At 41.3% G+C, this 14,838-nt stretch overlaps 1 protein-coding gene across 1 annotated transcript in view; it reads left to right on the top strand.

Annotated features, from left to right (window-relative positions):
• Positions 1-14,838, top strand: part of TARBP1 (TAR (HIV-1) RNA binding protein 1) — a 62,015-nt gene that overhangs the window by 21,642 nt on the left and 25,535 nt on the right. The window contains exons 11-14 of the mRNA XM_008584726.1: positions 507-679; positions 10,479-10,576; positions 11,898-12,059; positions 14,325-14,512. Coding sequence (XP_008582948.1) covers positions 507-679; positions 10,479-10,576; positions 11,898-12,059; positions 14,325-14,512 — 621 coding nt within the window. The remainder of the gene's footprint in view (positions 1-506; positions 680-10,478; positions 10,577-11,897; positions 12,060-14,324; positions 14,513-14,838) is intronic.

The following is a 14,838-nucleotide window of genomic DNA, read 5'->3' as shown; positions in this document are numbered from 1 at the left end:
GTATTTTTCTTTTAAACATGTCTCATTTTCTTGACTAATTTGTTTGGGTTTTTCAGATTTACATCAAATCAAAGTTTTAGTACTAAAGTTGGTCATAACAGTTTTTCATAAATCCTAGTTTTTTGTATTTTTCTTTTAAACATGTCTCATTTTCTTGACTAATTTGTTTGGGTTTTTCTTTTTTTGTGTTTTGTTTGTTTGTTTGTTTTATATTATGGAGGCAGGGTCTTGGCAGTTTAATTTGCAGATGAGTGGGGTTGGGATCCAGGTGCTGAGAGTTTAGGAGAGCTGTTCTTCCCTGTGCTTTCTTCTCTAGTGAATGGCTGCACTCAGGAGGAAGCACAGACTGAAAGATCAGTTCTCATAGGTGCTGCAGGGTTCAGTCATCTGTAAGAGTAACTTGGCTAACTGAGTCCATTAGCTAACCAATTCCACAGAGTATAGGTAGAAAATAATTTCTTCATGTTTCTGAGATGGTTGGTTTGTGGATGTCCTTTACTATCTAGTGAAAAGCAGCGGACACAGAATGTGTTGAGAATCTTCTTAGACCCTCTTCTGGACGCCCTGATGAAGTTTGGTACAAACGCCTACGTGCCCTTGCCAAAGACTGACAGATGCCTCCAGCTTCTGCTGAAGTTACTGCACATGTGCATGTCGAAAGGTCCCAGGACCCAAGATGGTGAGGATAAAAGGTTTCTGTTGGCGTCTTGCTTGGTATGTCATTGGTATTTAGAATGAGGGGAACTTCCTGATCTTTTAAAATAAAAATAAAGCTTCACTCATTCAGCAGATATTTACTGAGTGTCTCTGGGTGGTGCTGGGAATAGTGGTGTGGGAGCAACCTCTGCCTCGTGGAGTGGACAGACTCGTGGTTTATACACATCGTTACTGTCAATTTTAGAATGTGATTTCATTTGCCTTTTTTTAAAAAATTTATGCTTGCTCATTTATTTCTAGACCATTGGAAATAATCAGTATTTTATATATGTTTAAGCAAGGTCCATTTGTAATTGCCCTGCTGCTGGATGTTGTAGAAAGTAAGCTAAGGCTTGAGAGCGGTAGCCATTTTATAATTACTTATTTTTAAATACGAGCATGTTAATCTCTGAGCACCTTTTAAGTAGAAAATACTTCATACAGAAAGTATAGTGGTCGTAGATAGAAGCATCGGGCTCTTCTTTCTTTAAACCAAGATATATGTAAAACAGCAGTTGAAAACCCATGGACATCAGAGATAATAGTATTGACAGGTGAACCTTAATTTCCTTTCTGACCAGTTTCATTTGCAGTTTTAGAAGTTTGCTATTTAAAAATTCTAGAGAAGCATTGGTATAAACCCGAGAACAATATTGATAAGGTTAGGTTTTAATATATGCCTGTGAGATATTAAAGCTAGTTTCCAGATTCTGGAAGTTTGGATGACGGTAGCAGAACCAAGTGCCGTGAATGTAACAGTAACTTTTAGTAGGATTTTGATCTCCTTAAGGGTGTACATTTGGCTTCATTTAACATGTCCCGACTATTTGGTGCGGCCCAGTGCTTTCTGTGTGGGACATCTTTGAAAAAATGTTGCAATATTTGACACAAACAAAAGAGCACGTGGTGGTTATATGTTATAATGCAAAATAATTGGATGCCTGTGAACTCAGCACCCAGCCTAAGAACAGATTTACCTGTCAATCCTCAGTCCCTACCTTTTGTCTCCCTATTTTGACTTTTATCTTTATCACTTCCTTGCATTTTAGAAAAGGGTTTTTACCACATGTATAGATATCCCTCAATGGTATATTGTTTTATTTAATTTTTAGTTGACACGAATTGGTTGTACATTTTTGTGGGGTTCAGAGTTATATTTCAACATGTGTATAAAGCATGTGATGATCAAATCAGGGTAATTAGCATACCCATCATCACAAAGATTGACCATTTCTTTGTGGTGAGAACATTGGAGCTCCTTTCTTCCAGCCATTTGAGAACGTGCAGTACATTATTGTTGATTATAGATGCCTGGTGCTCCTGTACACCACAGAACTTATTTTTCCTGTCTAGCTGTGATTTTTCTCTTAGTCACCCTCTTCCTTTCTCTCTCCCCGTTCCCCTTCCCAGCCTCTAGTAACCACAATTCTACTTTTTACTTCTATACACTCAACTTTTTTTTTTCTTTTTAGCTCCACATATGAGTGAAAACATGCAGTATTTACCTGTTGGTTTTTTAAACCACTTTATTGAGGTGTTGACATGTTAAAAAGCTATACATGTTTAATGCATACATCTTGATGAGTTTGGGGATAAGCATTCACCTGTGAAACCATCACCATCACAGGGTCATAGACATATCCATCACCTTCCAGAGTTTCCTCCTGCCCTATTATTATGACTATTTGTAGTAAGAACACTTAACATAAGATCTACCCTCTTAGCAGATTTTAAGTATATAATACAGTCGCTGTCAGTCACTGTTCTGTATAGATTTCCAGAATCTATTTCGCATAACTGAAACTTTGCCCCCTTTGTTGACGTGATCATCTCCCGTTCCATAGGTTGCCTTTTCATCTTGTTGTTTCCTTTGCCGTGCAAGAGCTTTTTGGTTTGATGTAATCCCACTCGTTTATTTTTACTTTTGTTGCCTGTGCTTTTGGTGTCATATTCAAACAATCATTGCCAAGACCAATGTCAAAGAGCTTTTCCCCTGTGTTTTCTTCTAGCAGTTTTATGGTTTCAGGTCTTAAGTCCTTAATCCATTTTGTGTATGGTCTGAGATAAGGTTTCAGTTTCATCCTTTTGCATGTGGATATCCAGTTTTCCCAGCACCAGTTATTGAAGAAACTATCCTTTCCCCATTTTGTATTCTTGGCACCCTTGTAAAAGATTGGTTGACCATGTATGCATGGGTTTCACAACATATTCGTGAGTTTTCTTGCTTTTGAGCTTTATAGAAATGGTATCCTACTGTCAGAAGTCTTCTGTAACTTTTCTCATTCATCATGTTTCTAACATTTATCCATCTTTCTAACACTTTGGTATTTTCCATGTTGTGTAACCTTCCATTGTTTGATGACATCTCAATGTCCGCATGCTCCTATTGCCGGACATTGGATTGTATTTAGTTTATTACTGTTATGTACAGTGCTGCTATGAACACTTTTCCACATGTCTTCTGGTGCCTGTGTGAGTCTCTCCAGAGTGTGCAACCAGGAATGAAACTGACCTTTCTTGGGGAATGTGCATACTCCATAAGGTATGCAGAAGCATTTTTCCAAGTAGGTGTGTGCACATCTCATGTTCTCACCTGTGGGATGTAAGAGTTAAAGAACTGGGGGAGGAAGCATGACCTACGTAGGGGAGGTCTTGCTGGAAGAGGCCCTGCTGTGAGAGCTGGCAGTTTCAGGAGCAGCTGGGAGGCCAGTGAGGTGTGAGCTATAGGAGATGCACTCTGAGAGGTGAGGGGTGGGGGTGGGTGTTGAGTAGGACTTTGTTTTGACCATTTTCAGGGTACTGACTTTTATTAGAGGGTTTTAGCTGAGGAGTGTTAGGATTTGACTTCAGTTTTAAAAGCTCACTCTGGCAGTAGTATTGAGAATAAACCACAGAGAGGCAAGAGTAAAAGCCAGAAGATAAGCCCCTAGGCTTGTGCCAGGTGCTAGCGTGACTCATGCGGGATGCAGTGAATTGTGTTAAGAATTTGGATATACAGTCACGTGTTGCTCGGCGACGGGAATGTGTTCTGAGAAATGCGTGTTTAGGTGATATCATCCTTGGGTGAACGTCCTAGAGTGCGCTTACACAGACCTAGATGGCACAGCCTGCTGCATGCCTGGGTGCTGAGGTGTAGCCTGCTGCTCCGACCACCATTGTGTGTGGAGGTCCATCGCTGGCTGAAACATCCCAGTGCCGTGTGTGGTTGTATTCTCATGGTATCACCTACAGGATCTGCTCTTGGGTTGGATGTGGGCTGTGAGAAGAAGAGAGAACTCAAAGGCTATTTGATTTTTGGAGGAGTTAGACAGATGGAGTTGCCTTTAACTGAGATTAGAAAGACAAGTTAGAGCAGGTTTTGGAGTAAAGATGAGAAGTTCGGTTTTGGATAATATCACAGCATAAAATTTACATTTTCACCATTTTTAGGTGTGTAGTTCTGTGACATTAAGCACATTCACATGGTTGTGTGGTCATCACCCCAGTCATCTCCAGAACTTTCATCCTCCGCTACTGAAACGTACCCATTAAACACTAACACCCGTTCCCCCTTCTGTCCAGGTTCTGGCAACTGTGCCATTTCCTGTCTCTAAGAATCTGACTATTGTAGGTACAGCATTTAAGTGAAATCATACAGTATTTGTCCTGCTGTGTCTGGCTTGTTGTGACTTAGGATAACGTCTTCAGGTTCATCTGTGTTGTGGCATGTGTCAGAATTTCATCCCTTTTCAAGGCTGGATACTATTCCATTGTATGGATATTCTACATTTTGTTTATCCTTCATCTGTTGATTGACATTTGGGCTACTTCCACCTCTTGGCTATTACAAATAATGCTGCTATGAACATGGGTGTACAAATATCTGTTTGAGTTGCTGCTTTCAATTCTTTGGGGTATATACTCAAAAGTAGAATTGCTGGATCAGATGGTGGTGCTGTGTGTAAGTGTTTGAGGAACCACCACACTGTTTCCCACAGTGGCTGTGCCATTTACATCCTCACCAGCCGTACACAAGAGTTCTAATTTCTCCACATCCTCACCAGTACTTATTTTCTGGGTTTTTGTTGTTGTTTTTTTTAGTAATAACTGAGATAACTCTTTGACTGATTCTGGTATCACTTCTTTTGGGATTTAGTGTGCTGCTGTCAATTGACTGAGGCATAGAGTAGGAAACACCACCATGACACCATGAATGCCATCCTGGTTGGACCTTTGCACACAGTTAGTACATTGTTTTGAAAGGGTGTTACGTTCAGAGATGTGGCCATGACAGGGGTGTCTGGAGAGTGAAGCAGAGCCCTCCTGTAAAGTGCTTTTGAGAGGAACTACCATGGCAGGACAGGGACATTGGAAGCGTTGACAGCAGGTGCTTTTCTTTATGTCATTTTGTTCTCTTTCTCCAAGACCTGGGCTTGCCCTAGTAATCTCAAATTAAATGTATTTTGATCTAATGGTTTGGGTGTATCCGAGGAAGTAAATATTTCTTTATGCTATCAAATAATGCTGCTATGAACATGGGTGTACAAATATCTGTTTGAGTTGCTGCTTTCAATTCTTTGGGGTATATACTCAAAAGTAGAATTGCTGGATCAGATGGTGGTGCTGTGTGTAAGTGTTTGAGGAACCACCACACTGTTTCCCACAGTGGCTGTGCCATTTACATCCTCACCAGCCGTACACAAGAGTTCTAATTTCTCCACATCCTCACCAGTACTTATTTTCTGGGTTTTTGTTGTTGTTTTTTTTAGTAATAACTGAGATAACTCTTTGACTGATTCTGGTATCACTTCTTTTGGGATTTAGTGTGCTGCTGTCAATTGACTGAGGCATAGAGTAGGAAACACCACCATGACACCATGAACGCCATCCTGGTTGGACCTTTGCACACAGTTAGTACATTGTTTTGAAAGGGTGTTACGTTCAGAGATGTGGCCATGACAGGGGTGTCTGGAGAGTGAAGCAGAGCCCTCCTGTAAAGTGCTATTGAGAGGAACTACCATGGCAGGACAGGGACATTGGAAGCGTTGACAGCAGGTGCTTTTCTTTATGTCATTTTGTTCTCTTTCTCCAAGACCTGGGTTTGCCCTAGTAATCTCAAATTAAATGTATTTTGATCTAATGGTTTGGGTGTATCCGAGGAAGTAAATATTTCTTTATGCTACCTATAGCTGTTGTAGCTCTTTTGCCTTTCCATATAAATTTTATAATCAGCTTGTCTGTATCTACAAAAATAATCCTGCTGGGATTTTGATTGGATTTGCATTAAATCTGTAGATAGATTTGTGGAAAATTGCCTTTATTGTATTGAGATATTTAATGCTTGAATACGGTATGTCTGTCTACTTATTTAGGTTTCTTTGATTTTTTCCATCACATTTTTATAGTTTTCAGCATGTATATCTTACATAGGTTTTGTTAGATTCATATCTAAGTACATTTTGGGGGGGAAGCTATTGTAAATGATTTTTTAAAAAATTTTGGTTTTCAACTGTACATTGCTAGTATATGGAAATATGGTTGATTTTTATTTGTTGACCTTGTAATCTGTGACCTTGCTGAAGGATTTCATAGTTCCAGGAGTTTTTTTTTTTTTTTTTTTCCTTTTTGTCTTTTTTACTGACCGGTAACGGGATCGCAACCCTCGGTGTCATGCCCATACTGGGGACCGGCAACGGGATTGCAACCCTTGGTGTTGCGTCCGCACTGCGCTCAGCCAGTGAGCGGGAACCGGTCTCCACATGGGACCCGAACCCTCGGCGGGAGAGCCGCCGCACTCCCAAGCAGCGCACTCTCCAGTGCACCACCGGGCCGGCCCCAGGAGTTTTTTTTTAATAGATTCCTTGGGATGTTCTTTGTAGATAGTCATGTCATTTGTGAATAGGGACAATTTTATTTCTAGAGTTGTCTGTGTTCCCTCATCCTTGTAATGTGGTAATGTCCCTTTTTTTATTCCTGATAGTCTGACTTGTGTTCTCATTCCTCTCTCTCTCTCTCTCTCACTCTCTCTCTCTCTGTGAGATATGCTCATGGTTTACCATTTCATTGACCCCTTTTCAAAGAGCCAGCTTTTGGTTTCATTGATTTTTCTATATAGATTTTCCTCTTTTCAGTTTCATTGATTTCTGCGCTTTGTTTGCTTCTTTATGTTTGCTTTTGGTTTATTTTGCCTTTTTCTGTGTTAAAGTAGAAGCTTACATTACTGACTTCAGACCTTTTCTTGTTTTCTAAAATAACATTTAATGCTATAAATTTTCCTCCAAGTTTCGCTTTAACTGCACCCCACAAATTTTGATAGGTTGCAATTTCAGTTGAAAATATTTTCCGATTTTCCTTGAGACTTTCTCTTTGACCCATGAATTATTTAGAAACTTTGAAGACTTTCTTGTTATGTTTCCGTGATTGCTTTCTATTTTAATTCCAGTGTGGTCAGAAAGCATGCTTTGTACGATTTCACTTTTTAAAAATTTAAGGTTTGTTTTATAATGTAGGATATGGTCTATCTTGGTGAATGTTCCATGTACACTGAAAGTCATGTGTGTTCTGCTATCAGGTGTAGTGTTCTATAAATATCAGTTATATTCAAGAGTTTTCATGGTTTTTTTCAGTTCTATTTCCTTGCTGATTTTCTGTTTACTCCTTTTACCTGTTACTGAGGGATGAAAGTGGAAGTCTCCAGCTATCATTTTGGATTTGTTCTTTTCTCCTTTTAGTTCTGTTGGTTTTGCTTCATGTATTTTGAAGTTCTGTTGTTAGGAGATAGACATTTACAACGTAGTTTTCTTGGTGAGTTGACTCTTTTATCATTATGTAATGTCCCTTTTTATCTCTGGTAATTTTCTTTGCTCTGAAATCTGATTTGTCTGATAGTAATATAAAAACTCCTATTTTTTTTATTAGAATTTGCATCATATATTTTTTTCCGCCCTTTTACTTTTATTGTATTTAGATCATTATATTTGAAGTGAATTTCTTATAGACAGCAGATAGTTGGGCCATGACTTTTTATCCATTCTGATAATCTCTATCTTTTAATTGGTGTAGACCATTTGCATTTAACATAATTACAGTCATGCATTGCTTAATGAGAGGGATGCATTCTGAGAGTGTGTTGTTAGGCAGTTTTGTCGTTGTGTGGACATCGGAGTGTAGTTACATAAACCTAGATGGTACAGCTTACTACACACCTAGGCTAGATGGTGTAGACTGTGGCTCCCAGGCTACAAACCTGCACAGCATGTTACTGGACTGCATACTGTGTGGCTGATTGTAACACAGTGCTAAGTTTTTGCATATCTAAGCATGTCTAAACAGAGAAAAGGTACAGTAAATATGTGATATTATAATCTTAATGGACCACTGTCATATATGTGGTCTGTCATTTGCTGAAATATTATGTGGCATATGACTATACATATATGTTTGGATTTAGGTCTCTCATTTCCTTTTTTTGTATTCCCTCTGTTTTTCATTTCTTTCTTCCCCTCTTTTGGCTTCTTTTGGGCAGTTTGAACATCATTTAGTATTTCATTTCAATTTATCTATTGTGCTTTTGAATAAATGTCCAAAATGGGTTTATTTTAGTGCTTGCTTCAGGATTGCAGTGTACATACTTAACTTTTTGCAGTCTGTTTAGAATTTGTATTTTCCTTTTGAAGTGAATGCAGAAACTTCCCACCTTCTGGAGAGGTCCCTTTACCTTCTTCCCTCCTCTGTGGCAGTTGTCTTATCTTGACTGAGAACCCTGCAGACAATATTAAATTTTTTGCTTTCAACCATTGAACAGATTTTAAAGAACTCAAGAGAAAAGAGCCGTTATGTTAACTTAGATGTTGACGGGTTTCTTTTGCCTGTCTTTCATTCCCAATGTTCCACATTCCCTATGGCATCATATCTCTTTTGTTCAAAAAGCTGCTTTTAATATTTCTTTTAAAACAGGTTTATTGACGATGAATTCTCTTAGTTTTCCTCCATCTGAGAATGTCTGTATCTCACCTTCATTTCTGAAGTATACATTTGCTGGATATGAAATTCTGGTTTGATCTTATCTTGCAGCAGTTTAAAAACGTCACTCCACTAGCTTCTGGCTTCCGAGGTTTCTCGTGAGAACGCGGTAGTGCTGCAGATTGTTCTTGCCTGGTAATGTCTCTCTCTGCTCTCAGGTTTGAGAACGCGGTAGTGCTGCAGATTGTTCTTGCCTGGTAATGTCTCTCTCCGCTCTCAGGTTTGTTTCTTCATCCTTAGATTTCAGCAGTTTGATTGTTCTGTGTCTGGGCATGAATTCCTTTGAGCTTATTCTTTTCTGGGGTTCCCTGCACCTCTTCAGTCTGTAGGTTTGTATCCTTTACCAGATTTGGAAAGTTTTCAGTTTTTTTTTTATTCAAATACATTCTCAGCACCACAATCTTTCTCTTCTGGGACTCTGACGGCGTGAATATTAGATCTTTGTTATTATCTCACAGGTCTCTGAGGCTTTGTTCATTTTTTTTTTCCAGTCATTTTTCTCTCTTTTGTTCAGATTACATATTTTCAGTCATCTCTTTTCCAGTTCACTTGAGTTTTTCCTCTTTTATCTCCTTTCTGTTATTGATCCCATCCAGTGAATTTATTTCAGTTAATTATACTTTTTGATTACCAAATTTCTATTTGGTTTTTGTGTGTATCTTCTATTTCTTTGTTGAGACTTTCTATTTTTCCATTTGTTTCAAGAGTGTTCTTGATTGCTTCCTGAAGCATTTTTATAAAAGCTGCTTTACAGTCTCTGTCAGGTTATTCTAACCTTTGCCCCATCTCATTGGTGTTGTCTGTAGATTGTCTTTTTCCCACGTGAGCTGGGATCTTCCTGATTCTTCATACGCCCAATAATTTTGGGTTTTATCCTAGCTATTTTTAATATTATGATATAGGACTCTGGATCTTGTTTAAGTCCTCTGGAGAATGTTTGGCAGACAGTCAGCCTGGTTAGGTTCAGGCCTCAAGTTCTGACCCAGCTTCTGCGGGTGCTGGTTCCACTGTCTGTCTTGTTTTCAAATCCTTTGCATGGCTGTTTGGACCAGTGCTACCTGCATTCTATACAGTGGCCATCCTGGGACCTGGGCAGTGGTCTCTGTCAGTTCAGTTCTATCAGCACCAGACTCTAACCAGTGAGCTAACCAGCTAGCCGAGTCCAGTTCTGAAAATCTGCAGTGTGCTGGTGAGCCTCAGATCCATGTGTGTGCAGCCAGGAGGTGAGCCCAGGGGCTCACGAACGGCTTTCTGAGGCCGCTTTCCTGGAACCCCCCTCTCTGGAGTCTCCTTAGTACTTGCCTTCTGCTTCCTGGGGGTTCTCCTTTCTCATTCTCTGGGCAGAAAGCTGGAGCCCATCGTGCTGCCCCCTCTCCTGGCTGTTCCTGCATCTGGTTCCCTTCTGTAGGAGGACAGGAGGGAACAAAGTGAACTCACTGCCCATCAGTGCTGCCTCTTTCTGAATCTGTCTGCTACCTTGCACCTGTCAGACTCTTCATGTAGCTGCTCCACGCATTCTGTCTGGGTTTTGTATCTGTATTCAGTGATACAGGGAGGTGTATCCTTGTTCCATCCTACCCAGAACTAGACCTCTTAGTGATTTTTAAGATTAATTATACATCGCCCCATGGTATGAGTGATCATTATATCACTGGAATTCATTTTTGGTAAGTGATCCACCCATGTTCTTAATACAGTTGTACTTTGACTTGAATATCTGGTGTATTTGTACCAAAGAACTTATTTCTGTCGTTTTAGTTGTATGCTTTTCTCCCATACAGATGAGGTGTTCACACTTCTTCAGGACTTTGTCATGTCTACCACAGAGAGCATCTCTGAATTTATCCTCAGAAGACTTACTTTGAATGAGCTAACTAGTGTAAGTATCCATTGGAATAAATTTTTTCTTCTCACCATCATTTGAGTGATTATCGACTGGCAGTCACTGTATTAAACTGAAAAATAAAATTACTCTAATTTTCTCAAGGGGCAAGTCTTAGTAAGCAGGAAAAAACATGGACTTTGGAGTCTCCTATTTCCAATTCCTTCTGTTTTACTAACTGTGGCCTTGGGCAAGTTATGTAGCTCTTCTGAGCCTCAGTTTCCTCATCTGCAAAAGGGAGATAATACATTAAAAAAATGGTAATAATAACAAATGGAGATAATGCATCTACTTTCAGGGTCTGGGGAATTTCAGATGATATAAAATATTTTCAGTACTTTGCATGTTCAGTGCATGTTTGAGTCTCATATCTGAGACTCTGACTTGGCAGGTTTGGAATGAGACCTGTGTCTGCATGTGTGTGTAAGCTCCATCAGTGATTCTTAAATGCAATTAGGGTAGGGGACAGTAGGTTTTAGGTATAGAGGATGCACCAGCTCCTGTAACGTTACCTGCTGTCTGCATAGTATCCTAGCACCGGGCAGAGCACCTGGCACAGAGTGGATGCTCAGTAAAAACCAATTAATGAATACTTCCTGTGTGCTTTCTATGTGCCATAGGAGGCCTCCTATGGTATAGGAATAACACATTGGTATAGTAGTAAGAATTTAGGCCACCACTTGGTGTCAGTCCATTTATCGTACTTTCTCTTCATTTTTTCAAAAACCCTGTGATGGATAGATATTACTGTCTCCATTTTATGGGTAGGGAATCTTGCCCTAGGTCACAGAGCCAGTGAATGGTAGAGCTGGACTGAACCTGATTCCACCTGTGCATAATGTGTCCTTCCCAGTTCCAGCTCCGAGCTGCTGGGCAAGTCATGCAGCCTCTCTGAAGCTTCGTCTTTTTGTTGTGCAGGTGGTACAGTGATCTTCCTTGTGGGAATTGATTACCAAGGAAGTAGCATTTGCTATAATTGTTGTTAGTATTTATGATGTGCTAGCCCTGGCAGGTAAGAATTGGCAGAACATGCCTTCCAGGGTCTCATATCTTGGTGGGGAGACAGACAACTCAGCTGTGAAAGGTGCTGTGCTTGTGCTGAATGCAGAGAGAGTCACTGTGAGCAGAGGACACTCGGTCCTTAGCTCTGTGTGGGAGATTTTGGAAGGCTGCGTCCAGGAAATGACTTTCTCTCTGCTCAGTGTCTGGTTTTAGTACTTTTAAATAAAACAATTTATTATTTTCTGCCTGAACTCTTGTAGTTTTGTGAAAATCACAGACCCTGCTGGTACCCTTACTGTTTTTGTGTTTGTCTTAGGTTGCAGATCTTGATCGCTGCCATTTATACCTGACGGTATTAACTGAGCTCATAAATCTCCATGTGAAGGTCGGGTGGAAAAGCAATAACCCTATTTGGAGAGTTGTTACACCTTTGAAAAATGCATCCATCCGGCATCTTCAGGAGATGGACAGTAGACAGGTAATCCTCTTTGGTTCGGGGTTTGTGGTTCTGTTGAATAAGGCACACGTGGAATACATAATCGCTTGTTACACAGTATTTTGATACCATGAAAAGGATTTGCTGAAATTTAATTTTTAAAATAGTGCCCTCTGGTGGTAAGATGTGGTCAGGACTGGGACTCCTATCATAACAATGCACGTGTAACAGAGGCGGAGGGACTCCAGTTGTAGAGTCATTTACAGGCAGACAGTGGACTTGTAGCAGGTTTCTTGCCGCACGTGTCCAGCAAAGGTCCCTGTCATCAGTCTGGTGTCGGAGCCCTCCGTGCTTGCTTCCCACCTCATGCTTTTGCCTAGTCCATGTGGAGCTTCACAGACCACAGCACAGGCCGCGTCTCCCTCCTCGAGGCTTTTGTCCAGTCTGGTCCCTCCACAGAGAATGTCCTCCCCTCCAGTACACGCTCGTCAGTATCTGGTGACTCCTTTATGGTCCAGCTGAAATCTCGTTTCTCCTAGAGGTCGTCTTGGGTTTGCATCTCACTCTTTATTTTCCTGTTGCTCTTTATGCATCTTTTAGTGTTTATTCCTCTGTCTTGTTTTTGGAGTAATTTATATATATGTGTCTTCCTTGCTAGGTCTTACATCTGAAGGCATTTCTTAAACATTACATAAGAAAGCTGTAGTGGCGTGGAGAGCACAGGCTTTGCACTTAGACTTCCTGGGTGTGAATCCTGGCTTCATCCTTGCTGACTGTGTGACCTTGGGGAAATCACTCAACCTCTCTGTGCCTCACTTACTGCACCTGCAAAATGGGGATTATCGGGTTGATGTGGGGATTAAAGCAAGCCCATACATGTTAAATCTTTAGAACAATGCTAGGTACGTGGAAAGTCCTCAATAAATTTAGCTATTTTCACTTAACACACGGGAGATGTTTTACAAAGTTAAACCAAATCGTAATCTAACTAGTCCAGCTGCCACTAAAACCAAGAAGCTACTTTCGGCTGCTTTAATAATTTAATGTTTAAAGTAGTTTTCAAGAACTATCCTAAAAGGAAATAACAGAGAAAATGATCAAAACTTCAACATCTGGTCTAGTCCTACTCTTTGTGTTATGAAAGAACATGGTGGGTTTTAAATGTAGAACGAAATCATGAACCATTCCACAGTAATTCTTTTTCTTAAAAAGTGGCTTTCTTTAGTAATTCACGGAGTGACATTGCGGTTAACGAGGACCACAGTGGGCTCATAGGTAACACTAAATTGTATTTCGTATGCTGGCAGTGTCGATGTGTAAAATTTATCTGTGGAGATGCTGACACCGGGACGTAAGGACCGAGAAGGGGACAGTTCCTTTCTGATGCCAAGAGCACTGGTGGCACGTTTGAGAGCCACTGCGGTCTCTGCGCAGCTGTGCTCTGTGGCCGTGCCTTCGCCGACGCTTCTTGCTCCTTGGTTAGACATTGTTGGTCTTCTCTTTAAGTGTGAATCCAGGCTGTCTTGGTTACCCTCCTTGTATTTCTACATGTAGAGCTCCAGGTGTGTTACATGAAAAAGCCCATTAATTTAATCTTCACATGAACCCTGTGAAGTGGATTCAATTACTGTCCCGATTGTGCAGGTGGGAAAACTAAGGCTGGTTACCCTCCTTGTATTTCTACATGTAGAGCTCCAGGTGTGTTACATGAAAAAGCCCATTTATTTAATCTTCACATGAACCCTGTGAAGTGGATTCAATTACTGTCCCGATTGTGCAGGTGGGAAAACTAAGGTGTGGAACATGCATGCTCGTGCTGTGCTGGGATCAGCGCTCAGCCAGGATGCAGACCCCGTCTGGGGCCAGTCCAGCTCTTAGCTGCTGGTATGCGACCTCGCCAGAGGTCGTGTACAGCTGATTGGAGGAATTATTTGTAACCTGGAGCCTTTTTTGAAAAACATGCTTCAGTGTACAGTTAAAATAAGATCGACCCACAGGACTGTTGTGAGCACATGGGAGTGTTAGCAGGCGGGCTGAGAAGTGCTGAGTCACCCTCAGTGCTGGGCTCTGTGTGTCGCTGTTCTATCGTGTGCTCGTCCCAGGGACCATCCACCACATGCGAGACCACATTGTCTTCTTACTGGGAATGGCTCTGTCCCCATTGCCACCTTACCCTGTTTACTGCCCGTCTGCAGGGAAGTCATAAGGCTGAGTGATGGGTGCCGGATTTCCCGTAGACCAGAGACCCGGGTCCTTCCTGATGGGACTTGATGTGCTAAATAAGAGCCCATTGTGTCCCCTCCTCAGGAGCTGACGCTGGGCAGTCAGATTCAGAGGGTGGTCAGCATGGCTGTCTTGGCCGCGGTGTGCGGGACCGTGGACCAGAGGCCCGAGCTACAGCTGGATTCTCTCGGGGCCGGACCCTTGGAAAGGTTCCTTTCTTCCCTCCATCTCAACCACGTGCTGCAGAAGCCCCAGGCAGAGGAGCGTGGCAGGTGCGCCGGGGCGTCTTCATTGCCAGGTTTAAAAATCCATTTTCGTAGTTGGCACTGAGGTAATGAGTGACTGCCCTGCGTTGCTTACAGACTTTATAGAATTTTGGAGATGCGGCTCCTTCAGGGTGAAAATGTATTACTACCACATTATTTGTCTCTGTTACTGGAAATCTGCCAACTTTTCTGCACGTAGTTTTCAGTGAATCATCTCAGATGAGTGAAAGCGTCTGCTTTGAAGGTATTCAGAAAGTTGAGGTGTATGAGGTTGCCTTATTTTTGGGTAGATAGGATATTTGGTGATGACCGTGAATCATCTCAGATGAGTG

Source organism: Galeopterus variegatus, unplaced genomic scaffold, assembly GCF_000696425.1.
Source record: "Galeopterus variegatus unplaced genomic scaffold, G_variegatus-3.0.2 Scaffold3348, whole genome shotgun sequence".
NCBI classification, from domain to species: Eukaryota; Metazoa; Chordata; class Mammalia; order Dermoptera; family Cynocephalidae; genus Galeopterus; species Galeopterus variegatus.
The sequence above is the reverse complement of the archived record's forward strand: the minus strand, read 5'-3'. Positions and strand labels throughout refer to the sequence as shown.